This window comes from Hippocampus zosterae, chromosome 9 (assembly GCF_025434085.1).
Source record: "Hippocampus zosterae strain Florida chromosome 9, ASM2543408v3, whole genome shotgun sequence".
Lineage (NCBI taxonomy): Eukaryota > Metazoa > Chordata > Actinopteri > Syngnathiformes > Syngnathidae > Hippocampus > Hippocampus zosterae.
In genome coordinates, this window is record NC_067459.1 from 18,125,004 (window position 1) to 18,146,455 (window position 21,452).

Consider the following 21,452-nt stretch of genomic DNA (forward strand, 5'->3'; position numbering starts at 1 on the left):
CATAACTTCCACGTGTCCGCTAGCCTTCGAGCAGCGACCGCTACCAGCCAGGCTTGTGCTTTCAACATAAAAAAAAAGACACGCCCTGATTTGTGAGTGACTGGCTGAACTTTTTCCTCATCATCTGCCTGTTCGGTGAAATCATGCCGGGTTGTAGTCATTCGGGCCAACCGAACCAAGCATTTAAGATCTAATCATGCACCGTTCCCATTATGAAGGCTTGGCTGCTGAGTGATTTTTAATCAAAGGTGAACTCTTATCGAAAAGAAGCATTCCATTCAACCCCCCGTAGGGTTACAGTAACACCCAAATATGTACACAATGATATTGACACAAATGAAATGCTGACCATGTGTTGTGTTCAAGGTTCACAGCAGCACAAACGATCACCGCAAGCCCGGGGTTCAGGCAAAACGCTCGAGGAACTAACAAACAGCCAAGGAAGCAGCCAAGCAAACCCATGCTACAAAGCGACATGATGGCGGACATTCAAAAACAGACGGCAGACAGTTTTACCCTTTGGCAACAAGTCCCCGTGGAGGGCGGTGATAGCTTAAGAAACATGCGACGGAGAAATCAAAACAACTCTAATTCAATCGTCAGACTGATTCAACAGTAAAAACATAACGTGGATCTTCAACCGCTTTAACTCGGTAATCGTTTTGGTGCGATGAACGTCACTACCGGGTTCAAAATGAGTCTTTGCATAGAACATTTGAATTGCTCATCTACACTTTGTGTGTGCGTGGGCGGGTAGTAAAAGGCAGTGGGCCCAGCTTGTTCGAGAGGTCGTCGATGACTTGGATAACAATAGAGCGGAAAGGAACTCTGGGATGGCAAATCTGTGCGTCTGTATGTGTTCCTACCACTCTGCATGCGCTTATGCATCTGCACCTAATACGCATGCACATCTGGACATCGGGTACGATGGTTGTAAACCGTTCGACAAACTATACAAAACAAGGAGCGTTGGATAATCCCCCAACGCTAACGTACACAACATAGATACCATTGTGCTATATACCGTAATCTGCATGCTATTGCTTCTTTTTATTAATTAATTTATTTTTTAAGTCACCGAGCGAATTATTGGCTGCGAGAAAACACACAGTTGACAAAATAAAACACCTCAAATATAAAGTTGTACCAAATAAAATAAGGTAAAAATGTTGTTCCATAAATACACAAATGATAGATTTACATCATGACATCTTGAAAGATTATATACATACAGTAGTATACAGCTGCGTAAAAATAAATGTGTCATGATATGGACATTTGAAAAAAAAAAGAAGTATATAAATTAAAAAATAAAAAAAAGTTAAGAATAAGGCCCGTCCAAATCAGTGAATATGAGGCAAATCGAAAAGGAACAAAACGATGAGACATGAACGCTCCGCGCAGACAATAACAATGGCTTTGTGATGGCAAGATATACAGCCACTGCCACACTTTCATTTGGTCCTCTTGTCTGTGAGATTCTCACACTTATGGGCACACTGGCAGTAATTTCTTTCCCTAATAAAACAAACAGGAAAATTTACATCTCATGACTAGCGGCTGTTGGAAAACTACAGATATGGGTTTTTTTTTTCTTCTTGTTTTTTCATATATTTGTGCGTGCATGTACACATTTACGCAATGCATTCTGTATAGAGACACTGAAAAAAAAATCAGGAGAAGTAAGAACACATTCAAAGACCGGGTTACGTTCCCATACTGGAATGTAGAGATCGGATAAACCGAGCACTCGCGTTTGTTAGTGGAGTCGTCTGTGAGCGATAGGATTCTTTGGTACCAGAAAAACCTATGATGTGCTTGAAGGATCAGCATCGATGTGGAATCAAATATCCTTGCTGGACGTGTAATCCTCAGACATGAAGAGTATCCAGTAGAGGGCGCACTGAGGCTTTTCTCCATCAGTGGGCCTTGAACTTTTTTTTTTCTATCCACCAAGGCTTTCTATCGAGATGAAGCAGAATACGAGTCCTCCTTTCCCATCTCTCCTCCGCCTCATGCTCATTATTGTCCACCTGGAATGAAGACAGATATATGGTGAAGATGAGTACGCCCACACTGGATCAAATTGACCACACGAAGATGACAAACCAAAGGAGGGGCTTATGTAAAGGCTAGCCTCAGGGGGCCGGTGCTTTTAGATCCCCTGACCGGGACCGAATCAATGCGAATAAAACCAATCAATGAGTTTAGATCACATCTCAATCGTCGGTCTGATGGTGTCAGAGGTAATTCCACTGAGCTGCTTGGCCTCAAAGAGCCACCGAGTCGGGATTTATCATCACATTCTCCTGATGAAAGACAAAGACTGGCCACGGACTCAAATTGACGAACTAGTCAGCGCAGCGTTTGTGGCAGCTGAATGAAGGGACCTATCAACTGCACCCCGTGAGAGTCCCAGCAGGTGCTTGGACAGAGGCTGAAATCAAATGAATTCTAATTCACTTTATTCCCTTCCTTGGTGACTTTGCGCAGAATGAGTCCATTAGTTAATTGCAGCATGTAATGAGGACTGCTAATCGTGAGTCATGAATCTGTGAGCCCGCATGTGCTCTTGTTCCAGTGCACCTTTGTGTGTGTGTGACATTAAATCCAAGCCACAATTAGCTTTCTCGGACTAATTTTAACCCTGTTTGCCTGGCCCAGATTATTGGAAGTGTGTGGAGTCTTAGCACTCAGCCCCCGACCTCTTGGTTTTGCATTAGAAAGTTGAAAACCGCAATGAACTGAAAATACTCATCAAACCGCGAAGCAACAAAACAACAAAAATCAATAAAAATATTTCATAGTGTTTGCAAACAATAGGCAGTGGGATACTTCCGGGTGGCAGAATGATGACAAAAATTTACTGTTTGGGGGTTGCGCCAGTACCACACAGGGTTTAATTGTTTTTTAATTTCATTACCCCCCCCCCCCACCCCCTGCCAAAAAAAAAAATCAAGTGGTTGAGGAGGATAAAGCGAGTAATTGGTATTAACATAGTGCTACAGAAAATATATTTTGAGTCATTTAACAAAACACTATAAGCTAGCCTGCTAGCAAAAATCAGCTTTCATCGTTAAAGAGCACCTGTGCTATTAATACGGGCAACAAAAAAGTCAACTAATTAGCCAGTCCTTTAATGATCATGTGTCACTCTTTCTGAATTTCCACAATATATATTTTTACATCAAAGTAACCTTTTTCAGATTCTTGAAATGTACAACATAAAAACAGATAATTAAATAAACATCTTTTTATTTTGTTTTCTAAATTTGAACTTCTGAATTTTTGTATTCAAATAAAACATACCGGTAAGCATATATGTGTTGCCTTTCAAATAAATACGTCTATGAATCAAAATAAAGAATAAACCTCCCTATGCGGGTACGCGGGGTCCACTGTCCTACATAGTTTTCAGTCTTTTCATGTTTTCAGCAATTACTTTCCAACATGTATAATCTCTGAATTGCTTTACGGGGTCGATAATAATAATATAGATATACATATTTTTGCATAATCCTACAAACACAGGAACACTCAAAAGTGAAAATGACCTCCTTGACAGAGGCCTGGCTATGAGCCACGTTACTTTTCATGGCTTTAACTTACCTTCCTTTTCAGGCATCCACTTGATTTTCAGGTCGCCCCTCCCCACTTGGCAGCACTTCAATCACTTGCATGTCTGGGGAATTCAGTGCTTACAAGGCTCTCCTTTGATTCTAACTCTGTTTGGTAATTTGAGGTAAAGTAAAGGTACTTGGAAGATGAATGAATGAATGAATGAATAAAGGTACCCTACATCAGTTCCAATGCACAAAGTATTTCACGAGTCATCACTTATAGCTTGAGTCGTCTGCTTGTTGCAGACCATGCTGAACTCCACTCACCAGCCACAACATTAGGTACACCTGTCCAAACGATGAGATTTCAAGCAAGAACTGTATCGAAATAATGCTCAGTTTTGATATGAATTTGACTCTTGCAAGTTTCCACAACTTCTTTGCAGTCATCAAAGAACCCAAGTGCTCAATAAAGTAATTTGCGGTCGCATTTGTTTTTGTGATGCAAGTGTTACCCAAAGCGGATCATAGTTCTTGACAATGACTCAATGCTTGATCGAGCAGGTGACAAAGTATTCATCTCCAGAGACAAAGAAGAGCAAAAACAAGACACTTACAGATGATTGTAGCATCCCATTCTCTCGCTCAATGTCCTCCGTAATGGTAAAATGTAATAAATGTTGTTTCATAAGTTTTTCTGGTACAAAGTCTCTCATTTTGTATTGTTGTGACTGTGCAGACCCTAAGGAGAAATACATATTTTATTGAACGAGAATTGAATAACGATAGAGTTTAGTGCATTTGCTACACATGACATTAAAATTATAAAGCATGTAAATCACAATTATTAATGATGTTTAGTTAACAAGTGGGTTGCCATCTGCTGACTCACACCCTAAAATAAATCCATATGTCGTGTTTTATGGAATAAGTGGATTTTCACTCACCCTCGCCTCATCAATTCAAAAGAATGAAGTGAATTTCTTCCCAAGGCCAGACAAAGCTGTGAAAATCAGTAAGACAACATTAAAAAAAATCAACACATCACTGCATCACTGTTGTGCAATCACACGTAGAGAAAAACGAAAAAGCATCATAATATATTCATCAGCGGCTGTACCGTCTCCCAGTTTTCCCGCCTGCTCCGCTGCACCTCCTTGCAGAATTTTGGTCAGAACGTTTTCGCCCTCAGCAGGTGCCTGTCCAGCTGCAGCACTACCAATACCACCAGCTTTACTGCCGATCCCAACAGGGGCAGCTTTCGAGCCTGCAGACAGAAAAAAAAAGAAATACAAATAGGACCACCATATATTATGTGTTTAAGCTTGTTAATATTGTGTTGTTCAAAGTTCTGCGACTTACCAATGCCTGTTAGAGGGGGTGGTGTTGTTTTGGTTGTCTGAGGAATGGTTGGGACCGCCATCGTAGACTTCATTCCTATGGAAGTTGCTGACGGTGTGGCATCCATTTTTCCCTGGAAAAAGCATGGCAATAACATACTTTTTTGACTCAACTTACATCACCGACAAAGTGGTTTAAATTCAATTTTGGAGTCTAAGAAATGATGGATGTCTTTATCCTCAGATTTTATCTTCCTTGTTGTTTGAGAGTAGGACAATACTGGTTTAAGGATTTTGTGTCTTGTTTTTGAATAAGTATTCCAGTTGTTCTTTTTTTTCAAATTAACTCGAGTGACAACATATCAAAAGCTTGCTCGTACCACATATTTGGTCTCCCTCATAAATTGGGTGAGCACTCACAAGTCAAGCAACTAACAGCATTTAAATTATGGTGCAGAGAATTGGAGCACATTGTTTTTCACCTAGAAGCATAGTGCTGTTGACGCATTTGTCTGTTGACTAACCAATGTAGTTTGTGGCTGCCCTGCTGCAGAGCCTCCTCCTGATGGCCGTCCCTGTGTCTGGCTTGGTTTGGGCGGCTGCTGCTGCGGCGGTACAGTTGCTGCACTAGTTGTTGGCTGGCTGCTCGGAGGGGGTTGACTGTGCTGCTGCTGCTGCTGCTGCTGCTGCTGTTGTTGTTGTTGTTGTTGTTGTTGTGCACTTAGCTGCTGCTGCTGGGCTTGCGGAGTACTATCAAGAGCTTCTGAGCCTGCATGTCTCCCCGACTGGCTTTGACCACTTGAACGCTGTTGCCCAGCATGGCCTTGCTGCTGCATTTTAGAGCCTGCAGCAGAAGGATCTTGTCTTCTAGTGCGCTCTCCTGGTTGTCTCTGGCTCCGTCCCCCAGTGCCGTGGTGATAACCGCCAGCCGAGTCACGGGAGAAGTCTCCTGAGTTGCGGGGACTTCCGTGGGCAGAACGGGAGTCTGGGCCACCCCGCCTCTGGGCAGAAGAAGCGCTCCTGCTATCAGATCGTCCTGAGGTGTCTTTGGGGTGTGTCCTGGTAGGACGGGAGGACCGGGGATCTTCAGAGGTGTGTCGAGAAGAGTTGTGCCTCCCAGAGCTGTTGCCATGATATCGCTGCTCTCGTGATGATGCCGAGGAGGAATGGCGTTGATGGCTGTCATCCTGGGGACCGTATTCCTCTGGTGGCTCATCATAGTCATGGTAGGTGTGCTTTGTGCGCCTACCTGCAGATGACTGACTTCCACCTCTGTGATGTCTTGAACGTTCTGAACGGGCTTCCCGTGGCTTTTCAAACCAATCAGTCTCCTCTTGGCCCAAATGATAGGCTTTTTTAAAACCAGAAGAAATGTTATAAGTCAATAGTTTGTCCTAGCAAAGTGAGGTGTAGATAGAAGCCATGCGATCAAATAAACTCCACTTGGTACAGCCATGCACATTTTAGGAAGCCAGTGAAACGAAGACAAGATACCAACTTGTTCACAAAAAAGCATGCAGAACACAAAAAAAATGTTCTCAGAGGAGACGTTCCAGCACTCAAAGACAACAAAAAAGGACAACAAAAGCGATAGCATTCTCCTCAACATTCTTCACTTGGCATGCAGTCTCTTTTCAGCACTTTAAAGGTGATCAAACATGTAAGACAGCACAAATTATTCAGCACCAGTTACCTTCACTGTCAGAGACAGCACAGTGCATGTCATCTACAAGGTATGGGTCATCTGGCTTATACACATGACTCCTCGGAAGGTCCTTCTTGTGGTGGTCCTGCACATCTGGAAGCGAATGACTTGACCCATACTGGTTCCTCACATCATGGGCATTGGACGCAGCAGAGCTCCGTCCAATGCCTACAGGTTTACCAACAGGACTGATTGGACTTTCTTCCTCAGAATTTTGATTGCGTATGGGTGGCCTTCCACTGCGGCCGCTTCTCTGAGAACGTTCCATGGCATCCCTCTCATACGATTTACTTCTGTGACCTGAGGCATCTCGGGATGATATCTTATCCATGCCATACCCGGTAGACCTGGACCTACCAGAGCCGTACATGCGATCTTCTTCCTCAAGACCCTCACGACTGGTGCCATAATATTTCTGCTGGTCACAAGCATTCCTCTTCATTCCGTATGCCATTTCATCCTGCTTTTTGGATCTGGACACCACAGTACAACTGCCTCCTGTCGAGGTTGTCATAGTATATGATGCCAGGTCTGCCTCCACATCTCGAGCTTCCTCGATAGGAGAAAACTTTGAGATTTTCTGCTCCATTCCCTGTTTTCGGTGCTTACTACGTTTAGAGGAGACTACGGCAGGGGCATGATTTTTAGGGGAGACTTTGTGGCTACTAGAGTTGCTTCGTGATGTGTGTTTGTAGTCATCGTAATAATAAGATCCACCAGTAACTGTGGTGCTAGTCCGACTGTCCGCTGTGCTTTGGTAACCCATTGTGCCAGTGGGTCTTCCATAGGCATCCACTGGCTCATCTTCAGGTCTACCATAGGTGCTGCCACGTCCAGGGCCATTCTCGCTGCGATATCGCCCTCCTACCGGATGACCCAGAGCATCAGTGGGTTGACTGGTGTTGTCTTTTGTCAATTCGCTGATGTCATCAATCATGACATAATTCCTTGGAATGTTCTGCTCCAGGTTAGAGGTGTAATGTTCATCTGAAACATAAGCAGATGTGGGGCTGTCACCAGAGTGTGTAAGGCCAGGCTCAGAGGGGCGATATTGTCCATACGCATTGCTGTAGGCGGAGCCATATGTCATATCTGGAGCTGATGTGGCCACCGACACTGCTGGGTTGCTGATGACCTCATAGTTGGTGGGAAGTTTCTGCTCAAGGTCAGCCAAAGACGTTTGTCTTGGTCTTTGGTGTACTGTGAGAATATCTGCCTGGGTCGGGTATGACAGTCCAGGTTGGTAAGAGCTGTGACTGGGATAAGGAAGGCTTTGGCCTGGCATAGACTGGCTCGGTGAATGGAATGCCTGGTGCCCATGCTGATGCAACGCAAGGTCTGTTTGGTAAGAGGGTTGGCCATACATACGGGAGGAATAGGTTGCCTGGTTCTGGTAGCCAGTGGGGTGGGGGTGGAATGTCCCTGGCTGGGGAGCAGTGGATGAAGGGTACTGGGGAGGTTGGAAACCAATCTGATGGTAAGTGGAGCCTGGCTGTTGTGTTGATGGTTGATTTTGCGGGTAAGGATAAGACATATAGGCGGAGGTTGAGGAATACTGGGATGTTGCATTGATATCATTAGTAAATGGACTCAGCGGTGCAGTGCTGGGCCTTGTCAGCAAACCATTAGCATCAAAGGTTGCTGTTGCAGTTCCCATCCTGAGATTATTCAGCTCGCTGTCTGACATGTAGTCTCGAGCATCACCCATACAACGCAAGTAAGCCAACTCTCTCCTCTCCCGCTCCTTCACCATGGTCTCCTTACGTTGAGTAATGCCTAATTCCAAGTAACGTAATTTGGCGTCAATCTCTTTCTCTTCTTCCTCCAGTTCGGCTTGCTGCTTCCTGAGTTTTGATGACTCTTGTTCCACAGCCTTCAGTTCACTCAGCAAGCCTGCCTTGATGACTCCTTGTGCAGGTCGAGGCAAAACCCTCTGAGGCATGCCAGGAGAACTGTACATTTGTGCTGGTGTAACTATGGGGAGTGGAGTCTCTTCTGGAGGGGGACTGGGAAGAGTCCTCTTTACCTTTCTCATCACAGCATTCTGCTGCTGCTGCTGCAGGGAGGCCATCTGCTAAGAGAGCAAGAGACACATCAGCAGAATGAGCTATAAACAGAAAATGTTTATGTAAATTAGGCTCATTAATGAACCTCAGTAGGCACGAAGGGTCTGCATACCCTAATTTAAGAGCGATGTAGATTGATGTTGTCAAATTAAGTACTGAATTTTAAACTGACCTACTTGCTGAACCGGAGCATTATTTACATCAAAATTTAAACAAAATATTTGATTTTGTTAAAATGAGTATATTATTAGACTCTTAGATGACATATTTGTGAAAGATAAAAGCGGGACATGCACATCTAACCAGAATCCATTTAAATGACAGGTCTAATAGATTTTGACAAGAAAACAGTTGAATTTCAGAAACAGGTTAACAAACAAATATCTGAAATGATCTAATTTGTTAACTTACAAATGTATGCAGTTTTAAAAATTTTCACATTTTTCAAATTATTAACAGATGCATGCAGTACGACGAGGGGAGCATTATATGTATTTAAAAAAATCAATAACAACAATGTTACAATATGCCTGTCTATTACCGGTACTTACAATTTAGTTGTAATGGGTAGATCCATGATGATGGTTTAAAAGGTACATATATAAATAAGATGCACCGGTATGTTTATCTTTCAGATCAATCCGGATAATTTTCAAAGCAATATTAATTTGCTTTTTAAAGCTGATAAATATAAAAATGGGTAAGCATAACATTGATGTACCCATATTGCGTATCCTCCTGGCAACTCTTTAGCATTTGATAGCCAGAGAGAGTGAAAGAGAGAGAGACAGAGAGAGAGAGAGAGGGAGAGAATGAGAGAGAGAGAGAGAAAGAGAGCGAGAGAGAGAGAGTGAGTGGGGGTAGGGGTTGGAGATGGCAAGTAGGGAAAAGTAGAGAAAAGGCTGAAGGGAAACATGTTTCTGGCATGGCATACATACTCTTGTGAAAACATTTTGCTCTCATGTTAGATCCCGTGTAGCAATGGCCAAATGGAGTGTCAGTTACATTATCGGTTACAAGATTTTCTTTACAATAATATGTTTCATGCACCCCCGTTAGTCTAAAGGTAAAGACGGTATTCTGATTAATATTGTATTTGTGGATTAAGAATCCACCCATTTTTCTCTCTCTCAGCGGGCGGCCATTTTGCCGCTTGCTGTCGATTGAAAATGACATCTCAGTGGCTCAGCGCTCAGGTAACAATCAGTCAGATGCAATATTAATCCTAATAACATGTTTAGACTAGTGGGGTTGTAGAGACATATTGCAAAAAAAACCCTTTTTGACTTGACTTCCCCCTTTTAAGTTAATATACCAATTATTATTAATAATATCGTAAAAACATTATTATGGATTAATTATTATGAATAATCACATCATAAAAAATGTCATTGACCACAACATTATTGATACTTGTACAATAGGATCCATTTCAAGATCAATCCAACATTTATTAGGTAAGTTGAGGTAATAGCATTGAACATTTTTGCCTTATTTTCCCTTGATGCAATGAAAAAATTATTGGAATGGTTTTTCCTACCTGACTGTTGGACACAGCTTGCTGATAATATGGAGAGAATCTGTTCTTGGCGGGATCCTCTGATGTGGGGCTGATAGGCTTTGGATCAGACATGGAGCGCTGCACACTTTTGATGGGTCTTGGTAGAGACTGATGGCGTTGCGGCGATTCTGTAGTGAAAGCCTTTTGCTGGGGTGTTACATGGGCTTTATTAAGCTTTTCTTGAGAGGCAAATGTTGTCTCCAACATACGATGAGGAGACAGAGGAGAAACTGGGGAGTACAAAACCTGAGGGGATTTGGGGGGCTGGCGAGGAGATTCATTTGGTTGCTGCTGATAACCAATTTCCAGAGGGTCGGGTTTTCGTCTCTCAAACTTGGCAACTCCTTGAAGTCTCTGGGAGTTCGGATCAGATGTATTTGAACCAACTATGTGCATACTTGTAGAGTATGGGCTGATTGTTGTCGGGACACTGAGTTGAGGAGCAACGACACCTTGAGACTGTGACTCTGGTTCAGTCTGACAAGCCAGACTTTCTCCCTTGCGGGTCCTTTCAGGGGCTGCTATGTAATGTAACAGGTCGACCTTTGAGCTTTCTGCCATGGTGATATGAATAGCTGGCGAAACCCTACCTAATTGGTCAGATTCCGTCTGACATGAGGAGTCGTTTGAGGTTTGAATAGCTATGCTGGCAGACACTGCTCGAGGTGACCCATCTGATTTAGTCTCACTACCGGATTCTGAGTGCTTTGATGTACGTGAGCGTCTGCGCCTTACTGGCTGCTGGTCCCAATCTGCTTGGTCCTCTTCATCAGTCTGCACACTGCAGTCTGCAATCCGCCTTGTTCTTCTGCGTCGATTTGTGAATCGGTCCTCTCCGTCTTCATCATCTGTTTGCATGCAGCTGTCAGCTATCTTCTTCACAGAATCATCCTCTGTGCTATCTCTAAGACGGGGCATAGAATTTTGCTTCTTCATAATCTTGGAGTCTGTCTGTTTGTCATTGATTCTCAAAGACATTTCAGACACAGAGCTATGAATAGGCCTAGCAGCCACCACAGCTTGGACCACTTGTCCATCTTGCCAGAACTGAACAGCTTGTCCATCTTGTTGAATAACCCTTCCACTCTGATCACAAATCAGGAAGCCTTGAGGAGGCGCTCCTCCGACCACCACCCCTTGTATGGGCGCCTGGGCAGATGCTGCTGCCTCCACCGCTGCTGTCTTTTGCCTTTTCTGCTCCTCCAGCTGCAGTTGGAGTTGCTGCTGCAGTGACTGGATTTGTTCAAGCTGCATTCTCTGCTGAGCCAGTTGCTCTCTTTGCATGATGAGCTGAGTCTCACGCTCTGCTTGTTGTTGTTGAAGAACCTGCTGCTTGATGGTATGCAATTCTTGAATTTCACGCTGCACAATTAGCTGTTCTTTTTCTCTGTGACGCTGAAGCTCCATCCGATCTCGCTCAAGTTCCTCGTGAAGGCGTAACTGCCTCAGTTTTTCCAATTCAACACGCTCTCGCTCTAGCTGCAGCATGTGCTCTTGTTGCTGACTAAGCCTCTCATCTTCCTTAGCTTTCTGAACATCAACAGGAGATATTTTTGAAGTTGGAGCAGTGACACTGGGTGTGATATTACCATGTGTGAAAACAGGGGGTTGGGGTTGATTGATGAATTGAGCTTGAGGATGGGTTTGGGTTAAGGATAAAGGTTCAGTTTGAGCAGGTAGTTGCTGTGGTTGCATCTGGGCTTGTACTGGCTTGACAGTTGGAGGCTGTCCTTGGCCTTGAGAGATGGACATCATTTGTGATGGTTGTTGAGTCTGATCTCCCTGTTGAAATGTAGTGGTCTGCATACCAGCTCCGAATGTATTTTTTGTAGTGCTGGCGAGGGTGGGTGGGATGATTGGAGCTGCAGTTGAAGGCTTTCCAAGGTACACTGGAGTTTCATGTTGTGAGCTGCTTAGAGTAGGTATACTGGCAGAGGTTGTAGCTGGAGCAGTGTACTGGTTTGAAGGAGGATATGAATATGTTCCTTGTGTGGCCAGTGGAGTTCTGGGACTCATTTGAGGCAACCTGGTAAGACTAGCTAATGGTACAGCAGTTACACCTACGGGGTATGGCCTGTAAATGCCTCTCGGCATTGGGTGCTGAACAGGGCCTGGCTGGGTAGTAATTGGCAAGGTAGAGGCTATTGGAGTATTGATGGTAGAATATATCATGCCATCACCTCCTCTTAAAGCAGCAGGATACAAGGCGCGTATACTTGCTTGTCTTGCATTTATTAGGTTTGTTAGGGTTTGACCATTTGACAAGGCTCTTCCATCTGGGCCATACATCAGACTTGCTCTTATTGATGCTAAACTTTGATGGAGATTGAGCCTACCTAAATGTGCACCTCTTCCAATCCCATAAGGCATTAGTTCAGGATTATTTCCATACCGTGTTGCAAACTGATCTACTGTGTTAAGAGCAGCACACATCTGACTAATTTCCCTTGCAGTGGTTGCACTGAGTTGAGCGAGACTGGAGTCCTGTGATCCTGTTAACTCCTTTGACCCACGGCAATAGTCAGAATTGATATTTGACATTGAGCCATAACGCCGAATGGGTAACGTGGGGCCTGCAATGTCTCCTTGGTGACGCAAGTCTGTGTATGAGCCATACTGAGCGCCGATGCCGAGGTATCCACTCTCATAAGTCTGGTTTGTGTTGCTAAGATCTACTGCTACACTCCCCTTCATATTCCTCTGGTAGTGACCAGCATCAGTCATGGCAGGAAGATTAGTATCAGACATGGAGGGTTGTATTCTTCCTGATGGAACTATTGGTGTTTGGTATGGTTTAGTTTCCTCTAGTACACCCTGTGTAGAATGAGACTGTTGCTGTTGACTGATATTGTAATGCAGAGGAGAGGCAGGGGGTGGTGCTTTTGTGGTCTCAGTGGAAGATTTTTTATCTGGTGATACTGTTGTTGGCTTCTGAGTGAATGATCCTGCACAGGCACCAGCAAATGGCAAATTATATACAACGTCGCAACAAGCAACTTGGTTTTCTGGTTTGATCTGCCCAGTCAAATCCAAGACTTGAGGGACGGGAGGAGGATCATCTTTCTTGAGTAACTGAGTCACTGCTCCTGCCTGTGATGTTTTACTCTCATCAAACTGAACCATCATCACTTGGGGCTTTCCTGTGGACAGGTTCATTACTGTCGGCTTATTCTGTAGCTCTAGTGCGACTCCACCGTAGATTTCATGCGGGGCATTACAAACAGGTTGGGAAGCCAGTGGAGCTACTCTCGCAGTAACTATAGGCTGGGCACTGGTTGTCTGGCTAACAACGAGATCTTTCTTCACCACAAGTGGAGGGATTTGATTAGCTAAATTGTAACGAGCAAAAGAAGAATGCTGCTGATGTTGCTGTAGCTGTTGTTCAAGAAGTTGCTGCTGCTGCAGGAGCTTTTGTTGTTGTAATTGTAGCTGTTGCTGTTGTATTCCTAAGTTTTCAAGGCAGGCATCAATTTTGGGAATAGATGGATCTGAAACCGGTGACTTACTCTGGGATAAACACACGGCTGATCCCACTCCCTGCCCCAAATCTACACGGTTATGCAAAGGATCGCCATAGATAACTGGTTGTTTAGGTTGCGAGATGAACATTGAACCTGCAACCGTCACACTTCCTGTTGTTGGTGTTGATACCGATACATGTGGTTGCTCTTGTGCATTCAGGTTTATGATAAGTGGTTGCACTGCCGTGTGCCGAACAGATGGCTGTTCGGCTCCCAAAGAGTACTTTCTTGAGTCAGTAGCTAAGGACGTTAGATCCATTCCTTGTTCTGTCATTATAATTGGGGCAGATCTCATTGGGGCTCTAAGATCCACAATATTAGCTGGATGGGTTTGACTTTGGACCATAACCATTGAAGTGCCTGAAATATTTGAGATTTTACATAGAGATATATTCTCCATGGAAAGTGATCCATGACTCTGTACGCTACTAGCAACATTTATTTTATCAACATTTTGAGCCCTCTGTGAAGAATGTTTTGGGGCCTGCTGGAACGAATGTGTTTGTGGTGAAGTTGGAGAACTTGCTGATGGATGCTGGGAGCTATAAAGGGTTTTATAGCACACCTGTGTTGGTGATGACAAAGGTGAAGTGGATGAGTTTACAGTAACCGGTTTGGCAGGATTAGGAGCTGTAGATCCAAGTGTTATGACCATTACTGGTGAATCTTGAGAGGACTGTTGTCGTACGAGGCGTGGTGAACTAGACCTTTGAGTTCCATGGGAAGCTACAGTTGATGATGGCCCGCCAGGCAGTGTTGGCAACTGCCTGCCTCCACTTCCTGTGGGACGCACGGTAGGAACATGTGTTGGGCTTTGTACAGGAGAGGTGCTGGGTGAGGCTTGTGGGCTAGGCCCTTTGAAAAGGGAGAAAACTTTGTAGGTTAAAGAGGATGTTGTAGAGTCAGGTGATGCCTGTGCTGGGCGTTGGGAGCCCGCACCAGTTGCATTTCGAGTTGTAGCAGGGTGACTAACTTGCATTTTGCTTGTGGTAACTCCTCCAACAACACCTTCAATTTTGGCACTCTGTGACACCATCCTGTTTTGAGTTTCTTTTGAAAGATGTTGTGCAATTCGTGGGTCATTTCCAGTTGTGGAGAAGGACGTAGGTGCAGAAATATGGGTTTGGCTTGAGCCAGGGGTTAAGGCAGAACTTGTTTGAAGGTTTGTATTGTCACTAAGTGAATGTTTCTGCTGCATAACATTTTTTCCTTGTTTCTGAAGGAGCTGGGCTTTCTTCATCATCTCCTCATAGACTTCCTCTGCACTTTTTAGTGTTTTATCGGCAGAAGACATAGATGGTGCCTTCTCTTTTGGAGAGTATAGTGATGTAAAAGTGGGAAGGTTATATTCATTCCCGGATTTGTAGAGCTTGCCGCCTATTATCTCAAAGCCTTCTGCTTCAGAGTCTATTGAGGGTGAGTATTCAGAGCATGATGACCTGTGCAGCTCTTCCATCTCTGCAGCCTGTCTCAGCTCCTCAGTTGGTGATGCATCCTCAATGGGAGAGAGATTACTCGGGGGAGTTTTGGATCTTTCTCGGCGTCTCTGGGCTCGTAGTTCCTCCTTATCCCTCTTTGTTTTTCGAGCAGTACTTCGAATCCTCTGTTGCTCAAGATCTCTCATTTGTTCCTGTTCTCTTAGCAGCTCTTCTTCCTCTCTGAGCTCATCCTCCTCAGAGGAGTCCTCTATTGTGGGCAGCAATGGCCCATGTGAGCGATGTCGAGCTTTCCTCTGCTGCTTTGCTTCCTCTAGTCTTGCTCTTCGACTAGGGCTGCTGTCACTGTCATCTTCCATGGATGACACTGATGTCGGTGATGTCCCTGAAGTGTAGCTAGGCGTGGTAGCAGGCATAGTGGACGAATATTCTCCTTTGGATCTCTCCTCCGGAGAACCAGTAAGACTCTCCATCTCCAGTTCTGGTTCTCGTAGGTCATGCTCAGCACTGATCTCCATGTCTCTGTTATAACTGTTGGTGTTATTTAACTCAATTGTCTTAAAACGGCGAAGACCCCCAGCCATTACAACATCTTCCTCTTCTTCTGCCTTATACACGCCTGCTGAGTCTTTGGTCGCATCTTCAAAACTACTGGAATGGTGAGGGAGTCGCCGTCTCTCTTTGTTCAAATCCCCACTAGTTTTATGACCTTTTTTAGCCTTCTGGTCTCCATATTCCTCCAACTCATCTTCGTCGGCACTCATCTCCATAATTTGTCTCCTCATAAACTCTTCATCTGTTAAATCTTTGTGTGACTTCTTTTGTCTAACTGGTAATGGAGAAAGACCACTTTCACTGCTGTCTTCTACATAATCATGACGAAGCTTACAACTGAGCTCATCATCTGATTCATCTCTTGTTGCATCGTCATCCGGACTAATGCCTTGTCCCTGCCCAACAGACAGCGAATGAGGCCTATGCTTCTGGTCTGATGCAGTTTTTGACTCCAATAGAGGTTTCATCGATGTCTCTAACTTAGTGATTTCAGAGGAAATGGACACACCCCTCTCATTGAGCTTGATCGCGTCTTCATGAATCTGACCAATAATCTCTCCTTGATAGCTAGAGATTCCATCTGAGGAATATCCGGTGTCACTTAAACTTTGTGTACTTGATTTGATGTGATCCTGAAAGAAATAAACAGAGAGGAGTCAGAAGCAATGAAATACACAATTTTTTCTTCAATTAACTGGTTGCAAGGTCCATTACAAGATTTAATACGCAGCCTTTATCCCACTATTTCATCAAGCACCATCAAGTTTTGAGCAGTTCTCAATAATAAGGAATAAAATGCATCGTAACAAACAAAAATGGTGCCTCTAATTAAACATGTCAAGGGATATTACAGTACATGAAATAGAACAACCATATCCTGGTAGTGATAATTTAAGATCAAATCAACCAAAATGCTTACACGCCAAATACAAAATTTCACATAGATCCCACCCGGCAATGTTCGGTAGTCCTCATGGGTTGGATCAGGTTGTCAAAACAATTTAATTTGTGAGAGAATAAAAAATGTCCTTTTGGTTGATTTTGTCTTTCAGTGTTGCATACAGACAAATGACACAGTGCTTGTAAAAAAACAGACTTTGAAACAAACATCAACAGACGAATATCATTCTGTCACATGGTTGATGGTGCATTCTCTTATGCATTCTTCAAGATGTTGAAGAATTATGGCCATGCATTGAATGCTCCAAATATGATTTTCACAGTCTTACACCTAACAAAATGCTTCAGAGAACAAAAGATCAGATAGAAACAAAAAATAGGGACAAAAACGACAATTGAATTTCCACTGAACATGTTTTTATGTTGCTGAAAATTAGAGAATGGACATGGTGATTATGATAAACAAATTAAGAAAATAAACATTGATAAACCATATACTAATACAAAATACATTCAACAAAACGGGTGAAAATTATTACAGCATAGCAGAGCAACAATAATATGATAGGAATAACTTAAATGGAGTTGTGACAAGATAGCTTATCCATAACAACAGGAATGAGAGGACTGGTTGATAGCTAGCTAGCTAGCTATAATTGGATGGATGGATCGATAGATCCATAGATCGATAGATAGATTGTCTAACATAAGGCTAAATATGTAAACAAAAGTTGTGGTGAAGATGATGAAAAAGATGGACACAAGCAATCAAATGAAACAAAATTATAAATGCTCAAAACGATGAATTTTTAGAGTGAAGAGAAGGCGAAGCAAGCAGCTCACTTCTCGGTGTCTTGGCTTCTGCACATCTTCTGCTATCTTCGAGTCTTTTGGTGAAGTGACAGTCACTGACAAGGCTTTCTTTGGTGAGGCCTTGGCATCCTCCTTTAGAGATTTAGGTGGGACTTTTGTCTTCTCCTGGCTCTGTATTTGTTTGCGTACCTGAGATGTACCTGTGGGTTTAGACTGGGTGGGTGCCGTTTTTGATGAGGTGGGAGAGGTCTTGGAATAATTGGGCGCTGCTTTAGGGGTGGATGCAACCTTGGCACTATACAAAGAACCCTTAACCTGAGCAGTGGGCTGAACAGATCCCTTTGTCAGAGTCTGCCCTTTAGCCTGGCTCTGACCTTTTGTTTGGTTACTAGACTGAGCAGGACCCTTACTTTGAGCAGGGCCTTTATTTGGAGATTGTCCTTTACTCTGGACTAGGGGTTGTGTTGAACGCTTGGATTGGGAAAGTGATTGAGAGGAACCCGTGGCTGAAGGAACAGAGTGGGTAGAACCCTTGATTGGAGGGGAAGCTTGACGTATCCCCTTGGTTTGAGAGGAATGCTCAGCCTGTTTCATAGGAGAAGCAGGGCCACTTACTTGGGGACCCGGTGGTTTCTGTTGCTGCTTAGGACCTGGGGGTCTTGGCCCTGACTGCTGATCAGCCTCTTTCTGCTGAGGTGGTTGCTGATTTTCTGCAGGTGGCATGGTGGACCCCACAGAATGTGTGGTAGGGCCCGGAATATCTCCCAAACTTCCTGACAAAGCCCTCTGTGTCTGGCAGTTCAAACAGAGCCATTCTTTTTTCTAAAATAAGAAAAAGATGACATGAATTAGGGATACCGTAAGGAAAATACATTAAAATTAAAAATCATGCCACTTAATACTAGATACGCTGATGAGTTTTTTCTGTTTTGAAGCTGTCCAAACGTGGCCTTTGATCTGTTTGAGATGTTTCACTAATTTGACAACATTAAGCACTTTCAACCTGAGTACACAGATGAAAAGTGCTGTGTGAAGATGAAAAGTGCTGTGTGAATATAAACTGAAACATCTGTCACGATAGACTGGCCATGAGAATTTATATGAAGCGTACAGCATCTGCTGTCAGCAAGACTACAATTAGGCCTCCACTGTTTGCGCTGAACATTGTCTATATGTAAATATAAATACTAACACAACTGAAAGTCTAGCAGAAAAACCTTCACAGAGAGCAAATTCAACATACGCAGACTAGATACTGTATCAGGTCAGTGCAGCAGATCGTTGAGGCAGTTCAATGAAATGGGATGGTTATATTACAGGTTATGAAATATGAAATGAGAGGCGTCAGAGCCATGTTTGTAACCCTGCTCTCCGTTTCTAAAAGGATCATCTTTGCCTGAGGTCTGAAGAGGCAGTCTGTCAAGACTTGCATAACACCACAATACAAAGCGCTGCAAAACATCGAATTACACAGGGGGTTGATGACTGTTAAATACGGACTACTGTCAATATTTAACAAATGTTTTAGGTCAGATTGTTGCAGTAAATTTAATTAGGGCAACTGCTTTCTCAAATACAATACTGTGGCGTTTTCCTCACATGGCAAAAAAACCCAACATTATCAAGCATTCAATGAGCTCTGGACCTTGAAGAAAGTCTTTTTTACAAGCAAAACAAAGAATGAGTCAAGGCTGACAGTCATTCGGTTAATAGGAACGTGTTGTTGTAAGACTTTCATTGGTCTGGAAGTACACAAAGGTCATGAAGATCAAAGGTCCTATGTATAAAAGCTGCAACATAAATACAGAGTGGAGTGTCTGTGTCAAACTCTGTTGCACCTGCCGAATTCCATAGGAATCTGTTGTCTCAGCTAAGACCATAGTGTGATGATGAAGCAAATGATAAGCCAAACAAACAGACTTGCTTTGTTTTCTTCTCTCTCAAGTGCTCTACTGAGAAGCTATATATAAACAGGTGCACTCTCAGAACTAACCATCTGTGCTGATACTCTCACACATAAAAAAAAAAATCCTGTGTCGAAATGCTGATAAGCCACTGCATGCTTTGTGGCCTACATGTGATAAGTGCTTGGAAGATACATGATGTCATACAATTGATGAAACACTCACACCCAAAACAAAATATTCCGTGTATATAACCAATGATGTAATCTTCCCTGAAATCTTCCCTTTCTACATCAAATATTTTTTAGGTTCTACAGAGCCGTTCAAGTGGAGGTAATTTATTGGAAATATTTTGACACAAAAGCTCATATCTTCCTGAGATGCCAAACTTTCCATTTGCTCCTGAATCAGCATAGTGGTGTGGAGATATTTGAGGACCAAACTGGATCTGAGAATGGCAAATTATTCATGTGGAGTGCTTTCGCTGGTATGGAGGTGCAGAATATGGGTTGCGCTTCCCACCTCTTCCCACACTGTGTGCAGAAAAATCAACTTGCTATTATATAGCATGAGTTACTTGGGATATAGCCTTCGACTGTAATTCCCAAAGAACAAACTAAAGAACACATGATAATGCCCTTCTCAAATAAAGTATAGCACCATTACAGCACGTGAGGTGGAAATAAACTCCAGCTGAAGCTACAAAACTGAAGAAATGGTTCACGGTATCACTTTGCGCTATTAACAGTAATCTACTTGACGTTTTGCATTTGTGTGTGAGCAGAGGTGTTCGTGTGTCAGGAGCAGCAGCCTGTTAGTGAGATCATCTCGTTAGTGAATTTGTAAACTCGTTAAATGACAGGAGGTTAACTCGTCTACTCACTGGATAGTGTACTGCCCCTTGGCTCTCACATGGAACTTGGATGCGGCTGACAAGACTATACACTAATCTGTCCATTAAGTTTGGAGCCTGTGGTGCCTATTCCTAGCCAATAAAACATTAGTATCCATTGGTCACGCAGAACATCGTTTTAGCACTTCAGTTAGCTCGATAGCGCTAGAATAATATAATAGCATACATGAAATTTGTCAAAATACAGTGCAGTGGAACTTCCAAGGGCAAACATGTTAATCTGTGAGAATGGTTGATCGACAGTTTGTTCTGATTTTAAGATAGTAAACAAGCAAACGTTTCCAGGCTTAAACTGTCACCATAAAACAAATGGTTATTAACTTTGCAAGGAATGTTTTAAGGTGGCAATTTTCCACCACTGTGACAAGACAGTGAGCTGTAAAAGATAATTGGAAATTATGCAATTGCGCTTAATTGGTCTGGAAATGACTATTTACAAACAAATAATTTATCTTTGCTATCTATGACAGATGTAGAATGACATGCAGAAACATTTTCCCCCATTAGATATCAGAAGGTACAGTTAACCTGTGTATCTCCCTGCTGCCAAGCATACAATGGAATAATAGATTTGTGTTCAACTAAACAGACCCAGATTTCACACTGAGTAAATTGAGACGAGTTCGGCATCAGATCAATTTACAATATTTTGTGATAATGTTATCTGTTGCTTGGCTCAATAAAGGTTTGCAAACACTGCTCGAAGTAAATCTTGGAATGCAATGCAATGTACTGCACTGCACATCAGTGTGTTGTCTGGAGTATTGTGAATCTTCTCTTGCATTTTTTTCACAGTCATAGGTCTCTGCTGATGATAACACACCATATAACCAGAAAATAAGCTTAAATGCTGGAGGCAGATGCAGAACAAGCCTAATTTATGACTTGAATTATGAAAAAGACCATCATTTATTCTGTGGGGGTATTCTGATGCAATAGCAAATGTAAATTCAGTTGGAGGCTTTACGAAATTCACTTGACAAAGCACAACGTGGTTTCTGGCATGAGAGACAAAAGTAGAAACTGAGAAGACAGCGACGAGTCTGCCTACCGACAAGAGGTGGAGAAAGTGGCGCTCTGGCGCAGCCAACTCACATAATGCAACTGCCCTGTGTCAACCGTCAAGACCTTCAAGTTCATGGGAATCTCAATCTCTCAGGACATGAGGAGGCCAACAC

The 21,452-nt window shown here is 43.2% G+C and overlaps 1 protein-coding gene across 4 annotated transcripts in view; it reads right to left on the minus strand.

Annotated features, from left to right (window-relative positions):
* Positions 1 to 1,061: 1,061 nt before the first annotated feature.
* bsnb (bassoon (presynaptic cytomatrix protein) b) overlaps positions 1,062 to 21,452 on the minus strand; it is a 55,236-nt gene continuing 34,845 nt past the window's right edge. The window contains exons 4-13 of one of the 4 annotated variants that reach the window (XM_052077341.1): positions 18,073 to 18,279; positions 10,212 to 16,376; positions 6,594 to 8,679; positions 5,425 to 6,251; positions 4,923 to 5,034; positions 4,681 to 4,827; positions 4,508 to 4,563; positions 4,178 to 4,302; positions 3,610 to 3,725; positions 1,062 to 2,033 (exon numbers count right to left, since the gene is read on the minus strand). In XM_052077341.1, coding sequence (XP_051933301.1) covers positions 4,523 to 4,563; positions 4,681 to 4,827; positions 4,923 to 5,034; positions 5,425 to 6,251; positions 6,594 to 8,679; positions 10,212 to 16,376; positions 18,073 to 18,279 — 9,585 coding nt within the window. In that variant the 3' untranslated portion in view covers positions 1,062 to 2,033; positions 3,610 to 3,725; positions 4,178 to 4,302; positions 4,508 to 4,522. Of the gene's footprint in view, positions 2,034 to 3,609; positions 3,726 to 4,177; positions 4,303 to 4,507; positions 4,564 to 4,680; positions 4,828 to 4,922; positions 5,035 to 5,424; positions 6,252 to 6,593; positions 8,680 to 10,211; positions 16,377 to 17,487; positions 18,280 to 21,452 lie in introns of all 4 variants that reach the window. The other 3 variants (XM_052077340.1, XM_052077338.1, XM_052077339.1) reach the window with 3 other exon arrangements.